General features: G+C 41.3%; 1 protein-coding gene across 3 annotated transcripts in view; it reads right to left on the minus strand.

Moving 5' to 3' along the window:
* Positions 1–15,330, minus strand: part of flna (filamin A, alpha (actin binding protein 280)) — a 33,542-nt gene that overhangs the window by 17,235 nt on the left and 977 nt on the right. For all 3 annotated transcript variants that reach the window (XM_088365077.1, XM_088365067.1, XM_088365061.1), the window contains exons 2-9: positions 11,017–11,475; positions 3,528–3,779; positions 2,856–2,953; positions 1,906–2,053; positions 1,674–1,792; positions 1,511–1,588; positions 743–905; positions 466–666 (exon numbers count right to left, since the gene is read on the minus strand). In XM_088365077.1, the coding sequence (XP_088221203.1) occupies positions 466–666; positions 743–905; positions 1,511–1,588; positions 1,674–1,792; positions 1,906–2,053; positions 2,856–2,953; positions 3,528–3,779; positions 11,017–11,386 (1,429 nt within the window). In that variant the 5' untranslated portion in view covers positions 11,387–11,475. The remainder of the gene's footprint in view (positions 1–465; positions 667–742; positions 906–1,510; positions 1,589–1,673; positions 1,793–1,905; positions 2,054–2,855; positions 2,954–3,527; positions 3,780–11,016; positions 11,476–15,330) is intronic.

Genomic DNA, 15,330 nt, shown 5'->3' on the forward strand with positions numbered 1-15,330 from the left:
GGTGGTATAACCCATTTATGGCATAATTAAGTGAGTTAACACTCGATATCACTTTCACCAAAAGCAAAAACAAACTACTGTTTGAAGGCATCTTTTGAGAATGAATTTCCCTCACCAAAAAAAAAAAAAAAGTCCTTACTAAGATGGGTTTAAAGTATGCCACTTAGAGAGACAGCGATACAACACAAAAGCAAAGACGCCGACACATTTGGGTACCCAATAGAGATCCCAGGAAACAGGAAATAACAGCAGAAGGAAGAGGCAGCTCCTGAGAGTAGACAGATGCCACCGGGCCTCTATCACATGCCACCGGGCCTCTATCAGAAGAGGCCAGGGACGAACGATCCAGCACAGAGGCAGGAGGAGACAGCAAAGCATTAAAAACACAGAAAACTCTTAAAGATGTTTCAGTAACTGACAGCTTGTGGGACTGTTAATGCAAACGATTCTCTTTAGTGATCTTACCTTCACCAATGTTCACCGTGAAGGGGCTCTTGCTGATCTGACCACCGGCAAAGGTGACATAGATGGTGTGTTGGCCCTCCTGGGTTGGTTTGTAGGTGCAGCGGTAACTGCTGTTGCCCTTGTCCTCTATATTGCAAGTTACAGTGTTCTTTTTCCCTGCAGGGTCCATGATCACAACCTCCACCTCTCCAACACCAGCACCTGTGCAAAGGGAGGGAAACATGAGGAAGGCAAACCAAGGTGGAAAAGAGATACTTGGGCCATGTTGTGTAATTACCCGCTGTGTAGATGTCAAAGTAGGTGCTCTTGTTCGCAATGTTGCCCATGGGCTCCAAGCCAGGTCCCTGGGCAGTGGCTTTGCTGGAGTCTCCCTGAGCCATGCCAATCTCAACCTCAAAGGGACTCTTGGAGATGTGTTGGCCTGCAAATAACACTGTCACCTACAAATTGTCAGAGAAAAATGAGCAGGTTATAAAGAAAATATGCAGATGAAATAATGAACTCAGGGTAACATTAAAGTTCTTGGTTTGGGACTGATTGACAACTAATCAACTATAAAATTAATTTGTTTGGATTGTGTTTCAAATTATTTAGAACCATTGTTTGACCTAAAATTGTCCGGATCCTCTGATTGCCAGCAGTAATTAGTCATTGATTTTTGTAGTCCTTCATAAAAGCAAACTGATTATATTTTGGGTTTCATTAAAATATATTTGCAAACATCAACATTACCTACTGTGATCTTGTTTAGTTGTTTTTTTAGTAGTTGTAACAATATGCCCACCCCAAAATTTGGTTATTAACAGTAATCGGGTAATATAATAAATTTTTCTAATAAATGTTCAAGCAAATCTAATTTTATCAATGTATTTGATTAATCGATGGAATATTTGATAGACTAATCGATTCTAAAAATATTTGATATTACCCTCATTTGAGCATGTTGGGGAGGGTGAAAGAGAAGAAACTTTTTAAGCAAAGTGAATAATTAAATTATTGGCACTTCTAACACTTAACTGTCTTCCAATGACAATCCATAGCTTACCTTGTGCATGCCTGTGACTTTTGGGATATAGAAGACAGAGTAGGTGCGATTCTTATCATTGTTGGCTGTCACTTTGGCCTGGATGTAGAAGTAAATAGAATTTTAAAATGCATAACAAAACCAAGCGATACCATGTCATTATTTACATCAAGCCTCTATTAACCTCCTCTCTGTGTCCTGCGGGGTCCTCGACAAAAACAAGTACTTCTCCCATTCCTGCACTGATGGTCTCCACAGTGAAGACCGCTTTCTTCATCACAACATTGCCAATTGGCTCAATGCCTGCAAAGAGAAGAGGCAGTCTTTGTTAGCTTGAAGTGTGTTTTGGGAATGCATGTGCGGGCGTGTTTAGTAGGGCTTCTGTACTGTGTGTGTGTGTGTGTGTGTGTGTGTACCTGGTCCATAAGCACGGGCTTTCTTGGGGTTGAGTTTGGGTCGTAGTGGCGCGCCAGGCTTGAGTTTAGCCTTCGGGAACTGGGACAGGTAAGTCATGACGGAATGCTCATCCACATTGGGGTCAACGATTTCCTCAGGAGTTATGACCTTGGGGATTAAACAAAAAAGAAAATTTCACCATGAATTAAAACAGGGAGGCAACGATTGCACAGCCCACATGGAAAGCTTTACTGAAATCTGTACTTTGGTATAAAGTACCTACAACCTACTAACATTTAAAACAAAAAAAGAATGCACCCACTGAAACACACATGCCCTTTGTCGTTTTTTTGAAACAGCCCCAAAAAGACTGACACAAAAGGCTCTTCTTAGCCGAAGCATAGCGGTGGGCGGAAACAGCATTGACCACATATCCAAGTGTGAGCACGCGATGCTGTGCCAGCTGCCAACTCCGTGCCAGTCAGCACAATGCAACACATGCAACTGCAGCACCCGAGACGCTCAATTATGCGTTTTGAAACTGCACTAAGTTCTGCTTAGATAAACCCGAAAATGCAGACTGACGGTGTTGAAACCACACAACCAGTACATACAATTAAAGTCACAAATGTCAAATATTTGTCAGTAAGTTATGATTTGAAGTCAATGAAGGCAAATGTACCGTGCCACCATTCACAACTCACAGAACAAGTGTGGCTATGAATTAACCAAAGCTTTCAGAGTCAATCCAAAAACAATTAAGTTTCAAAAACAAAAATTTCTTCACCAACAAACGTGGCCATACAAGCCTAACTCTAGTGCCAAAATCGAAGAAAGGAGTGCGTTTTATTGTTCACATTCCACAGGTGGAAGGAAACACTGCTTAAGTCTTGGGAAGAATTATGCAGTATTTCAGTTTGCAAGTTTAAACACATTGTCGGTGTGGTGTAGAGGAAATTTGTCACTTTACCTGCGGTATACCCAGCCAGTCATCAGCTTGCTGCATGGCCTCACGGGCGTTGTCAACTGGTTTAGTCTGATCCCACTGGTCCCAGTCAGGACACAGACCTGAGGGGAGCAGCAAAGGGTATTAAGTCTTTAAAATCTGCATCTGATGTACATATGAAAAAACATCCTGTGGAAAGTAACGTACAATATTTTAATCAAGGAGGATAAACATGACGATCAAAATTATTCTGGTCAGGACTTTGTGCAACAGAATAAATGTTTTTATGTTTTAAGGAATTAGCTAAATATTAATAGATTCAGTGGAGGCAAACAAAAGTCATTTTTTTCCAGAGTGTCAAATATTTGCCTAACTAGCAGTGTAGTTATTTGGGTGTCTTTCTGCAGGGAAACAAAAAGCTCTTCTGCCACTCCAGGGTGTGGTGGTATGCTAAAAATTAAAAAAATCCAAAATATGTTTTATCTCTCTATATCAAATTATCCTCCCCTTATTCACCTCCCACTCACTCTACTGATATGACAAAATATCCTTCCCCACAGCTTCTCTTTAGCTCATTAAAGACTTTAATTCACTTTCCTTGACCCGACCTGGAATCTTCTTCTGAACTTCTTTGCTTCAACAAGCCTGAAGTGTCAAACGCTTTTAAAGTAAAATATACAGGCCTTCAGCAGTCACCTGGAGCACAGCTGTCGACCAAGGCCCCCAGAGCCCGGCCAGTCTGCCAGTCCCGGTTGAAGTTGGTGATGGGAAGCTCGGGTAGTTTGTTCTGGATCCATCCCAACAATCTCTGCTTGGGGGTCTTTTGTCTGCCATCATCTGCCTCCTCCTCTTCATCCCACATTGGCATGGAGATTGAGTAGTGCAGAATCAAGGTCCAGATCAGACCCAGGATCAGCTTCAGATTCCCATCAACGATGGCTTTGGAGTCTAAAGGGGGGGAAAAAAAACAGATGTCATGTTTAAATCAAGATGGGTGTTTAACTAGTACCGATCAAAAATATTCATTTAACCCTGTAATTAGTAGTTTGAATGAAAACAAACAGTCCAAATGCTCCGTTAGGCTGGAGCTGCCCCCTTCAAGTCCAGCAGACTAAGAATTTATAAATTAAAATGGAATAAATCCGATAATGGTTTCAATTACTGGAGGTTTCCCTGAATTTATTTATGGGGGATATTGATGCGTTTGATGCTCTCATGCAACCGCCCCCACCACAGAAAATTCCCCAAAGATGGCGTGCCACTCATCACGTTGCTAATGTGATATTCTAAATATTTTCAAGGAATGGTACCAACTCTGACTGCTCTGAACTCGCAGTGGTTTTGGTGAGTGGAATAACCCCTTGAGGAGTTCTGCATGAAAAGTGTTTATGGTGTTGCACAAAGTTCCCATGGCTCACATCACATACAAACTACTAAATACTGAATACTAATCAGCATTTCTGCAATTAAATGGCTGATTCCTCTCCTAGTAACAGTTTTACTTTCTATAAACAAATCATTGTGAGGTGGAGCTTAAAACCCATGGGATCAAGCATTTAAGTATCCACTCCCAATATACAGTTACATTAGAAAAAAAACAAATGAATGGTCGGAGAATATCACAAACAAGTAGCATGTTCTAAAATGCATGAAAGAAGCTAACTTATCTACAATGACTAGCATTACAATACAATTTTTGCATTTGGAAACGCATTTGTTGTACATTTCCCCTAATGCGCTTCCAAAGCTTCCGACGATGGCATCACGGCACATAAAACTTGAATCCCATTGCCCCTAACATTTGACGCACGTCCACAGTATGTGTTCAGACACGAGTCAAGAAAGGAGAAAATGAGCTAGCTTGGGCAAACGACCACATGTAAACACATTCAGCTTGTAACACTCACAAGCATGCACGTACATGTTGCACAAGATGAGGGCCATCGGGAGAGCGTTCTCAAGCTTGAGGAAAAGGCGGAGCACCGAGTGTGTGTGTGTGTTCTTAACTGATAGCAATCAGACTGCTCGTCTACATAAGCCTGTGTGTTTAAGCGCTGTGGAAGTTCTGGACTGTCGACATGAGTCCAAATGATAAAATCTTTGTCTATATTAAAATGCCACTTCAAATGTGCCGTGCCATGATGTGTCACAGGAGGTCAGGTATAGCAGTGGAAAAATACACTCCTCACAATGATTTAGAGCAGCTCAGACCAAAAAAAAAAAAAAAAAAAGTCCCCGCTTTAGTAACCCCTCACCATGGGAACTCCGCATTTGTGGATCACCATAGCAACCCAGAGTCAACTCACTCTGCCGTAGTCGAAAGAAAAGAGGTGATGACACAGAAAAGCCGACAAGTGTGATGGGATAGAAAAAGCACAAAGTGGTGAAGACTTGATTAAAACAAACAGATACGAGTGCTTGTAAGAGATGTGCGACTGATGTTTTGTATTCAAGTGCACCACGCGTCAGAACAAGCAGCGAGAATGCCGATGAGGCAAAAGATGGGTGTGTCCCACCTTCACAAGCTAACTCGACTTCTGTGACTTAAGCAAGCTGTAAAATTTCCCTTTAAGGCCCTGAGCTTGTCTCCAAACCTCAGTCTCCAAAATTCTCCAGCTCTGTGATGTCATGAAGAGTTGTCTTCAAGCGGCAACCCGTGAACCTCTGCTAAACTGTTCAAGTGCTAGAAAAGAATTGTAGCTACACAAAATAGTCAAACTAATATTGATAATATCAGTGTTTCGTTTTGGGCGACAGTATATTTAATTAAGTGTTTAAATAACTGGCAAAGTGAAATCAAAACTGTTCATATATATATATAAATTCCAGTGTTATCCAACCTTTTATTCCTTGATAAAGAAGCAGTCAACATTCTCCTGCTTTGGGACACAAAGCAGCTCAAACTTATTAATCCGCCTTAGTTTGATACATGCCTTTCTCTCCGCTAAACTTGCTAGGAATGTGCCGGCATTCCCGTCAGACCACACCAGTTCAGTTCAGACGGAGCCCATATACGGATACAGACTGCTACATAATCACCCTTTGCTGATTCATACCCCCTTCATGCATGTGCGTATCACACTGCCCCCCCCCATACACAAAAAACTCCCATGACTCAACTACATGGCGTGTTTCCACAGGCATCAGCCCCCGGTTGAGTGTCACAGCCATGACATCATCGCAACCTCTGACCCTACAGACCCCGCTCTGAGCATCACAAAGATCAAGAGGGCGTGGCCGAGCCAGACCGGGGAAAGAACAGTGAGACTCAGCAGGACTTTAAAAAGCTTTTTATGACTATTACTCATACAAATCCAGACTGGCATTTTGTTGCAATTTTGATTCCATGCAAGGAAATTATTATCGTGTCCAATGGAACAAAACAACTTATGTGCAGTCTTACATCAAAGTCAAACAATAACTTGGGACGGTTGTAAATTCACCCATTCTTTTTTAATGGATAGTCCGGAAACAGCTGAGTATGTAGGGGGAAACCAAAAAAAAAACACTTGTAAAGTTCTTTTACATGCGCTGGCAGGAGCTTACCACATTAACTTGGCTTCAAATGATTACACAGGTTTTGTGTCGTCCGTTTACCGCATGCGCACATCAGCTGTCGCTTTGGAGATACTGCCACAATTGCCAAAAATAGCCCCATCTTGGGAGGATAACGCCAAGTCATGGTTGATCTCTCAGTTACATAGTTTGCTTACATCCTAAACTTACAAATGAAAGCAGAGCAGGAAAAGGGTCAACTTTTTAGCTGTCGTCACATTTCCACATTCTCTGATCGCGTAAATATGCACGCAGCTCATCACACTTATCGACCTGAGATAATTGCCTAGCCATTAGTGCGATAGGCTAAAAATTAACAATAAGTTTCACTTCTTGCTTTATACTGACAAAGCGGTACAGAAAAAGGATGGATGGAAGCTCACATCTTGCCATCCAGATATCACCAAAAAGTGGTAAAGTAGAATTTCTCAGAAAGAAGCAATCTCCCAAACAAATTTCTCAACTTTGTATTTCATGGCTTTTTATGATACTATTTAATATTAAAAAGGTTTCATGAGCTTGTTTTACTTGACATGAATGCATTTAGCAGGCTGACGGTTTGACCCGCTCTCAGGCCGTTGCCTTCCTCCTCCACTTGCCTCCCTCCCTTAAACAAGCCACAGTGGATCTACTACACTTCCTCATTTTCCTTTCTGCCATTACCACTCACTCAGTCACTCACCCACCCACCCTGCTTGCCTGCCTGCCTGCCTTCCTCTCTCCCTTGCTTCACTCCCTGTGACTGGGGGGGGAAAAAAAAGTTCCTCTTGGTTTTTTAGCCTTAAAAGGGCAGAAGCAACTGGATCTTGGCGGCCCTCCCATTCCACGAGCTCTGGTTACAGAGGAGGGAGGAGGGCTTTGGGAAGATTGGGGGAAGTGAGACAGAGGGTGGAAGACCTCGAGAAGAAAAGGTAGAGAAAGTGCTGTGTGGGATTTTTTTTTTTTTGGGGAGGGGGGGTTGTTCAATCTTGCACAAGCAGGGAAGTGCTTCGCTCAAACGAGTTTGTTGAAAACATTGGCAATAGGAAAGATGGTGCTACAAGAGCAGACTAGCTAAAGGTGATGAGGAGGCAACGCATAAAATGATGAACGAGAGGCTTTAATAAATACCATGTGGCTTCAATCAAGTGGTTTTTCATGGAAGCATCTGGGAACACTGAGCAAGCACACAAGTTTGCATTTGTAACTCATTGATGAGCTCAAAAAGCACAAAGCACTTCCAGAATTGTACCCTGCTTGTTTTCCATCTATTGGATTCCATTATGGAGCAGACATTTCTCTGTGAATCGGTTTGATGAGGAGCGGGGCGTGGGGGCGTGTTTCCGACGCTGATGTAATGCAATAGGCTGCATGCCAGTGAATGGAACGAGAATGCGCATTCGACTTATGTGCACAACCCCCTTGACCAGTCCCGTCCTCCTTCAGACAGGAAGCTATGCCAACGATAAGGAGCTGGCAGGAAGTGATCCATTTGGACGAGAATAGCAAAACTCACAAATGCATTCCTCTCTGGTCTTACGCCTATCTAGCTATTAAATGTCTATACCACTAGTGCACAACAATTATCTACATTAAATACAAGACACTGTAAAATCAGGTAAATAGACCGGATGAAACGCAAGCTCTTAGCATCCATATATGAATTAGCATTTTATCTTCCTTTTATACCGTTTTTTTTTTCTATTTAAAGTGACATTTTATTCAATGTATGCTTTTCAAAGTAATCTTTATCTACATGCTGTTTCACTGCTGCGACATTTGAACTTCCCAATCTGATCAAATAATTGATCATTTTCACTGCAACCTCCCTGTCCACCTCTGACAGCGCCCGGCTACTTGAAATTTCATTGACTTTTTCTCGTTTCCATGTCAGCAGAATTACGAAACAGCTGTTGCCACACGTGCCTGTGTCTCAACCTGCCTTCTCAGCTCGGGGCGATAGAAAAGAGGACAACCAGTTACAAAGTTACACCACACTTGTGTTTACATCCAACATGCAAACCCAATCACGTCAATTATCGTTCAGGGCAACCAAGAGCTTATCAAGTATACATAAAAAACATTTTTAAATTAAAAAATAAAATATGCTGCTGACAAGAAACCACACTCTGCCAAGACACTCTATTGGTGTTACGGGTTACTTCATAAACTACCTTCCTTACACAAGCATGATGCCAAGTGGGAATGCTTAAGCTTACTCAAACGTGCGTGTGGTGACGCAGCTGGAATATGCACTCGGGATGTCTCAAGCAGGTGGTAGCTGGTGAGTTGGAGCTTCAGCGGAGTACGTGCTAACACTCACAGATTGAGCCGGAAAAGCCAAACATGGACTTTCATTGATCAATAAACACTTACTCATCTCTACCTTGAAAATACAGACTCTGCATTTACTTGAGACTTTTTTGTATGTGGTTTGGTACACGAGACTCATCTGTCGCGTGTTACGCGAACAACACGCCGGAGATGGCAAACAAAAGCTATAAAAGACGCATCACGAGTAAAACTAGGACAGCGGCGAAGAAAGAAAGAGACCTCAAGCATTACGCGATGTTCTGATGGCAGTTTGTGCTCAATTGTGGTGAGGGTGGCTAGAAGGGTGTGTCCATTTTCTGCAAACAGCGAAGGAAGTAAACGAGTAAAGTGGGCTTGCTCTCTCATCTTTTGATTAGAAGAGTCAAAAAAAGGAGAAGCTGGATAAGAGTGAGTCAGCTGGCATCACGCCCTGAACGACCAACCAATGACCTGTTTATTCAAAGTGTGCAATTAATGGTGAGGGAAATATGATACTGCGATGGTGCTTTAAAATTAATATGCATGGCAGATAGGCTGTCATAATGAAGATAATCCAAAATTAGGACTCAGATTGCAGTCTTACCTGCTGCAACCTGGAAAAATTCTGCGAGCACATTGAAAGTGTGTGCTAAACATTCCTATAGAGATGTCACTTGTGTTTGATTCACAGCGACTCAAGTCATTCTGTCACGAGAGATGCTCCGTGGACATTGTAGGTGAAAAACATACTGCACCATACAACTAACTGTCCAAATGTGCATTACATGATATAAAATGTCTAACTTGTCTTCAGCTGTCACAAGATTCCTAATGTGCCTTACTACCATCTTCAGAAATGGAACAAACTGTATTGAGAGCAGCTTGAAAGTTCTCGGTCTTTGATGGGTAATGACTTAATTATAGCTCTGGATTAACAAACAATGTCTGCACCAATTCACTTCCTTAATTTCTATAAATAAAAGGAATGTCATATCTTCAAAGCATTTCATTCATTCCACCAAATAATTTGACGCAGGTGGATAACAGCATATCTTCACACGGTCATTAGAAAATCACATGTTAGGAGAATGACTAAATTAACGTGATAAAGCTAAATATAACAATATTTAAAGATTAATGCTGAAAATCTGAAAAGACTGAGAACAGCAAAGATACTCATTGAGTTGTCCTGATATTTTGGGTGTGGCTATAATGGCACCCACTTTGCCATCTGGAATAAAGACCCCCCCACCACCACCATATAAAAACTTGAGCAACGCCATTCGCATCGGTTTCATTACGAGTTTTAGTCATTATCGTTCGGCCTATTTCTACCACTACAGCATTAGGTTAGCTAGCTAGCTATACCTTTATGTCAAAAACACATCTCTGGCTACCCCAATCTACATGCAGTTGTGACATATAATTTAGAAGTCTTTACAGGGACATTATGTATTTAAAGGAACCACAAGGCTAATGTGGACATTTAACAAATTGCAGCATTTTAGCTGTTTTGTAGTTTCTTGCTCTAGCGCTCATATATTGCCTGCAAAACTAGGTAGGAATGGACTTCCATCTGTTATTGTAGTTTGGCCTTCATGGAGGTCTAAACACTAGTGCTCTTGTTTCTTGAGCTTCATTCATTGCAGCGCCACCAAGCTTTGCGTGTTCACACAGAGATGTTACAAAAGAGAGCTCATGGCGACTTCCCACAATTTAAACTGCCGTTTTGCCATCAATATTTGACTTTAATATGATAAGCTACTGGAAGCAAAGTCCATTTGACACAAGGGGATGTCACCCAGTAGGAGAGAAAAGTTCTTATTCCGTGGAACCCCATCCCACAACGTGACACTGGGCCTCTATGGTCAAGCGGTTCCTCCGGGATCAGCTGAGATTGCCTGATCTACAAAGTTTGAATTCGCGGTGGGCGAGCACAAAAAGACAGGGGGCCCTCTTCCCAGTCCTCCCAAAGCAAGTGGAGAAAGGAGGAGACAAGGAACGAGCCCATGTAGACACGCGCACTAACGGGGAACCGCCTGCTTTTTCACGCAACATGTTAACACTTTCTTGTAGCCCTATGTAACTTGCTCGATGACAGTTTCATTTAGTTCAACACAATTGTTGATGAACCTCGGTGTCGTCCTTTGCAGAGAATTCATGGGTAAATGGGACACAATATAATCACAGCACCTGGTCAAAAAGTGATTAGCGATGGAAATGGGAATAAACAGAGAACATTGTGTCGAGAAAAAGTGCTTCTTACCTTCTGGGCACCAGGCTACATTCGAGAACTCGATCGACATGTTTTACAGATTAGCATGTTTTTTGTTCATGCAAAATGTCAAATTTGCCTCACCTATGGACACCAGCTTGATGTTCTCCTTGTCCAGGAACTCCAGTGCCACGGACACGTTCTCCAGCTGCATCTGGCGGAAGGTGGGCCTCTGGTTGTACTTTCGGAACATCTTCTTCTGGGACAGCACCTCCAGCAACCCGATGAGCCGAAGCCCATCGCTGAGGTCCGTCTGCAAACAGCCGATCCGCTTGTTGACGCATTTCAGGTGCTCGTTACACCAACGGGTGAACGTGTTCTCCTGGATCTTCTTCCACGGGGCATCCTCGGCTAGGTCTTTCTCCGTGGCTGGCATTTCGGCGTCCTTGTCCGTGGAGAGAGCGTTGGGAGCGGGCGCGGCGCTCTGGTGGCTTCGGGGGTGGGAACCACTCATTTTTATAGCGTTGGCTGTCTCTCGGTTCGCTGCCTTGTTTCTGGGTGGAGTCTATTCAACTTTTCCTTCACTCTGCCAATCGGCCTCGTCTGTTTGACAGAAACAAATCAAGACGGAAAGTTGGTAACAAGGCTTTTTACAACACGCAAAATAATAGTAATTGTTAGACATGTAAATAGTACTATTACTTTTTCGGGACGAAAGTGCGCTGACGAAAAGCAAGTTGCCTTTTGTGTCCCCCGCCTCTCGCACAAACTAAGCTCACCCACAACCGAGATGAAGACCAATTCATTCATTTTATGGTGTTACATTCCACGAAATAAACGGTTGTGTCGTCACTACAATATGGATTGTTATTTATGATAGCGCACTTTCGGAATGTTTAGCCCCGCCTCCTAAAAAAAAATCTGTTTTTTTAAGGGGGTCAAAGTGCACTCATACCATTGCTTTCCAACACAAAACTGCATTGCAATCATATTTTGACTGAATCTAAAATTTATTTAACCACGATAGCTTGAATAACGGTCACATTTGGAAAATGAGATTTTTATTCCAATTTTTAGCTCAGATAACCAATCTCTTCCAATATAGTCTTGGGCAAATTGGAAAATACTTGCACTTAAACAGAATGAATATGCTGCATGCATCACAAGACTGTGCAGTGTACCAGTGGTTATGCACTCTGCCTCACATTTAGGTTCTCAGCTGCGGCCTTCCTTCCGTCTCGGGTTTGCATGATCTCAGTGTGTGGGTTTTCACTGGTCTGGATCCATCCTTAATTGGTAAACAAGCATGTTCGATTGCTTGAACACTTCATTGTCTCTATTTATAACTGTATTATGACTGTCATATTGCTGACATATTTTTAGAACAGGCCAACTGTAGTTCTTGCCCTTTAGGGCACCACATGGGTAACCCTAACCAATAGAATTTTGCATATATGTTTTTTAAAATTTTGCCTTTCTTGATTTTCAGGTTTTATTCTGGTGTCCCAGTTCATGCATATTTTGTACGACTGATGTTATTGGTGCATGGCCAGAACTGTCAATGTGTGTGGCGTCATTGTCTGTGGAGTCTTATCATTAAAGATGTTACTGAGGGGGTCAGACAATGTCTAGACAAACTTTAACCGGCCCCTTTGTTGTCTTTTCTGTGCAGAAGAAAAAAACATCACTATCACCAAGTCGGCACAACATTATGATCTGGTCAGGATGACACAATACATTTCACATCTGGTGTCTCTTTTGCACACGTAATACTGGTCATAGTGGGCAATTTGTTAAAGCTCTTTATATCTTATTATGTGGACATAAGAATACTTTCCAGTGTTAGCATTGAATAAGATGCTTGACATAGCGCTCTGTGATACTGAGCCTGAACCAATGAAATGTACGAGTCCTCTTAAAGTAATTTAACACAAAAATGTCATGACATAGAGCACACTTTCCCAAACTTAAGGCCGAGATCCAAAATGGGTCACAAGATATTCTGTATGTGATATTGTTGGCACTTATTTAACAAATAAGACAGTTCCCCAACCTTGATTTAGCACTTAGTATTAAATATATTACTTGTGCCACCTAGTGGAGGAATATTAAATTGTTCTGCGTGTCACTCTAGGGCACTGACATGGATGGCAGATTATTTTTTGTAATAATAATAATCATCATCATCATTTTTGTAAAAATAATATTAATAATAATAATAATAATCATTTTAAGACCAAACAAATGGTATAATGGTGATGCCACAGTTGCGATCATTTAACGGCAATCAGTAATTACCAAAATAATGTATCTATATATTTTCAATACTATAGTATTTTAAAAAATCCAATTACTTCTCTGTTAATTTTCAAATTAAGTGTTTCACAAAATAATCCATTGAATATGCAAAAGTACATGATTTTTTTTTTCTTATTCATGATGTCAAAATAGAATTATTTACATCCATCTATTGTTATGGTAATAGAAACATAAATTTGGGCTCAACCATTTATTTGGGTGATTTTAAATATTACCAACTCTGACAGTGAATAATTGCATGTTTTATCAATCTTCATACTGTTAGAAGGTTATGAACACATCACAAACACCGCAAGTTTAAAGTCCTTGAATTCCTTACTAAGAAACAAGGCAGTAGTGACTGTAAAGACACGCAGCGATGGGACAGCAGCTTCTTTTGACTAAATAAGGAGCTCAGTGGCAGCAGACTCAGTGTGGCCTGCAGCCATTAAGAATGCTTTGCCTTTGTCTCTGAGCATGTGGGTGAGTGGTTGTGTGTATCTGGTCAATGGAGAATTTGAGGAATGCCCCCCAAACATCCTATAAAACCCCCCAATGGAAGTCCTCCGGAGCCCCATACTTTAATATCGACACAAATAAAAGGGATTTTTTTAATATAAAAAAGGGATATTTTATTTCTCTCTCTCTCTCTCTGCAAATAAGAGCAGGATTCGTAATTTCATTAGATGATTTCTGCTGGTACTCCTTGGGAGGTCGGAGAGAAGGTGAACTGCTTACTTTATTGTAAGCTATCGTTCCAATGGTAGTTAATAAATAGAACAAACACGACCCCGATGTCTGAACAGATGTTGCTGGTACTTATGACCTTTGTCTCCCTCTAGTGACTAAATGTTGTGCTACACGCAACCTGTCTTTCAGACAAAAGTTAACGTTTTAACCTAATATACTTTTACTGAGAATAAATGCAGGCTAGAGGGGCACTAGCATTTACCATTATCTTAGATATGACTGATCTTTTAAGACGTAAACTCGCTCAATGGAATGGAATTGCCTTTTCTCTAATCACATATAATGAAGGAATAAATGCACCTTCAAGCTCCACAGTCTAAACAGCTACTCAAAAATATATTATGGTGATAATGAATCAGTCCTCCGCTAAAGAAAATGAATCATATCACAACATAATCTAAATCAAAAGTGTCTTGTGATGGAGCACTCACCAACTGATTCCAGGGCCTACTTGTAAAAAAGGCTTGCAAATATTTGAGTCATCGGCCGCTACTCAAATCGCTTTTGTTTGAAACAGGTTTGTTCATGATGGCATGACTTTTTGGAAATCAAGGCAATAATTATTACATAAAAGCCTTTTTAAAAAAACAACCTAGTCATTGTGTCAAGTTCAAGGCTTTAAATGCGGACTTTGAAGCGATTAGAAGTAGTTTTCAAAAGGCTAAGTAGTCAGGCATGTATTTGTACAGAGGTGATTAATGAATTAAACACCTAACTGGTGAAATGCATGCCTCACCTCGGTCTCAACTTGCTTCCTCTCCCCTGTGATGCAGTTGACTGCCAGCTGGCCATGCCAACGGCTTGGCGTCACTGCCCACCACACCCAGTCAGCCACACGGCCGAGCAGGAAAAAAAAGAATGTTCTCTAACCAGTACACGGCACCAATGTGCCAAATAAACATGCAAAATATAATCATTTTAATTGACATGCTCCTCTTGGAATTAAATCAAGGTGACAGGGCTCACTGGTGTCATCAGTGGCACAGTTAGAAATAACACTTGTCATATTACGAAAATTGTCTTATTTTAAGACAAGTCATTATCTTGTTTATTTGGATCTCCATTAGCAGCCACACTTGGCAACTGCTACTAACATCAACACATACATTTTAACATCTCAGTGGTAATATCCTGCAAATAGCTCATCAACTGTATAATAAAATCAATGTTGATATACAGCATCCGCTCCAACATAAACAAACTAAAAGCGGAAAACCAACAAAGTAAACTGGACCGATAAGTCATTCTTTTGCATAACTCTCTTGAAACACTTTTGAAAAACATTTAAAACCAGCTTAATGGAACCCTGCTGCTCCTGTTAGATCCAACAATCTAATCAAATTAAAGAAAATCCTGTATCTGAGATTTTAAGTTATGAACACAAGCAAATTAAGCAGGATCAAAATGTGT

The sequence above is a fragment of the Syngnathus floridae genome, chromosome 2, assembly GCF_059516105.1.
Source record: "Syngnathus floridae isolate MCC-2025c chromosome 2, RoL_Sflo_1.0, whole genome shotgun sequence".
In the NCBI taxonomy this organism is placed as follows: Eukaryota; Metazoa; Chordata; class Actinopteri; order Syngnathiformes; family Syngnathidae; genus Syngnathus; species Syngnathus floridae.